The 1,885-nt window shown below is 40.1% G+C and overlaps 1 protein-coding gene across 1 annotated transcript; it reads left to right on the top strand.

Annotated features, from left to right (window-relative positions):
• Window positions 1-222: 222 nt before the first annotated feature.
• Window positions 223-722, top strand: LOC123256234 (probable E3 ubiquitin-protein ligase TRIML1; the record flags this gene model as incomplete). Its single annotated transcript, XM_044684899.1, has 1 exon — window positions 223-722. A coding segment is annotated over one exon (500 nt), but the record flags the coding sequence as incomplete, so codon positions are not given.
• Window positions 723-1,885: the final 1,163 nt, after the last annotated feature.

Raw genomic sequence — 1,885 nt, 5'->3', positions numbered from 1 at the left:
AAGGTATTAGAAAACTAAGATACTTTCCCCCATAACTTTCAGAGGCAAAGACAGGACAGTCCTCTCAAGAGTTCTTATATAATCCAAATGGATTTTAGTGTCCCAAAGTTTGACATTGTTGAGGATCTAGGAATTGTATTTTGGGTGGGGTGATTGGATTTCTTTTAACCTCAAACATCTGTAATCCAATGCTAATTATTCCATTTCTATTTTTTTCTATAGCGGATATATCACTGGATCCTGAAATAGGCAGTTTTCATCTTACTGTGCCTCAAGATTTTAAGGATTTAAAAAAGTTTCATTTTAATTTAGAAGACCAGCCTGACCAAGAAGAGTATTTTGTTACTGTGTTGGGGGCTCAGACCTTTACCAGTGGAACACACTACTGGGAAGTAGATGTGGAAGGTCAGGAAGATTGGGTAGTAGGAATTTGTGAAGATTCAATCATCAAAAATGGGAATGTCTCCATATTATTCGAGAATGTAAGAGCTATGTTAGCCTCTAAAGATAGCGAAAAATTACTTACCTGGATTCCATCAAATTTCTTTTTTATGGACACTACACCAAAGGTAGGCATTTTACTTAACTATGAAGAAGGCTATGTTTCATTTTATCATGTCAGAGGTAGATGGACTATCTTTAGTTTACGAAATTCAGCTTTTCAAGGGCCTGTTTGCCCTTTCTTCTCTACTTCACTTTTTAATAAAGGGAGGACCACTTAATTGCTAATTACCAACACCAGCAATAGTCAGAAGACAGATGCTAATTACTATTAGACAATGAATGAGATCTAAATAAAATGACAGTGAACATGTCTTTCTATTAATTTGAACTTGTTGAAATGATGGTGTGACGTGTTATTTTTAAAAGCAATAAAAATACAGTGTTATTTGTTTATATTTGATATCAACACTAGTGTGCCTCACTTCATGTCAATGCCCAATGTGTTTCACCTCATTGTTATTTCTCTGAGTTTCAGCAATTCTCTATAAGACCAGTCAGCACACAAAGTTATTATTTTCTTAAAATCAATGGAATTGCATAGGATATATAAACTCTGCATATTTCTAAGATGGAAACATTTTATATATGTGAGTGTGGGAGTTTCAGCGGTTTACTTTCCATGTGAATTGGTAAACTCATATTCTCAAAGACATCCTGTTCTTACCAGCTTAAAATATCTAGAACTGTGATGGTGAACCTATGGCACATATGCCAAAGATGGCATACAGAGATCTCATTGTGACCACACAAGGCCCTCCCTGTCCTGGGTTGCTCCTCTTCTCCCTCTGCATTGTGCCTCCCCACCCCTCAGCTTACCCCTGCCACTGTGTAGAGAGCTCAGGTCACTCCTTTGCTTTTCTCCCTCCCCTGCCTGGTTCCCATGTCCCTCCTCCTCCTCTGAGAGAAGAGGTGGAAACTTGGGCACTGCAGGCTTCATGTGTAGTAGCCAGAAAATAGAGACTCATAGTTCACAGCTTGACAAGACTAGGCTCTGTTGAGCAGGGTAGCTATCAGAGATTCGTAGCTCATAACTTGGCTCATAACCTGACAGCACCATGATCTATCGAACAGTACCACTACTCCCTTAATAGAGTAGTCCTAACTCCTCACCCCGAACCCCTAACATTAAGGTTTCCACAGTACCTGGAGGTATCAACACTTAACATTCCCACTAAGGAATGTTTCTCTCTTGTCAGTCTCCAAGGCACCTGCACCTGAATCCCGGCCCCCAGAGCATATATATTCCCTCCTCTGAATGCACCACTTTGGGACTCTCTTGCTGAGTTCCCCCAGTGCGCACTGGTAATAAAGCTTTCTCCTGCTTTGAGTGCATTGTCAAATGGCTTCTGTTCATTGAATTCTTTGGGACCACTTGGGCACT

This window comes from Gracilinanus agilis, unplaced genomic scaffold (assembly GCF_016433145.1).
Source record: "Gracilinanus agilis isolate LMUSP501 unplaced genomic scaffold, AgileGrace unplaced_scaffold57252, whole genome shotgun sequence".
Classification (NCBI taxonomy): Eukaryota; Metazoa; Chordata; class Mammalia; order Didelphimorphia; family Didelphidae; genus Gracilinanus; species Gracilinanus agilis.
Note: the sequence above shows the minus strand (reverse complement) of the source record. Positions and strands in the feature narration are given on the sequence as shown.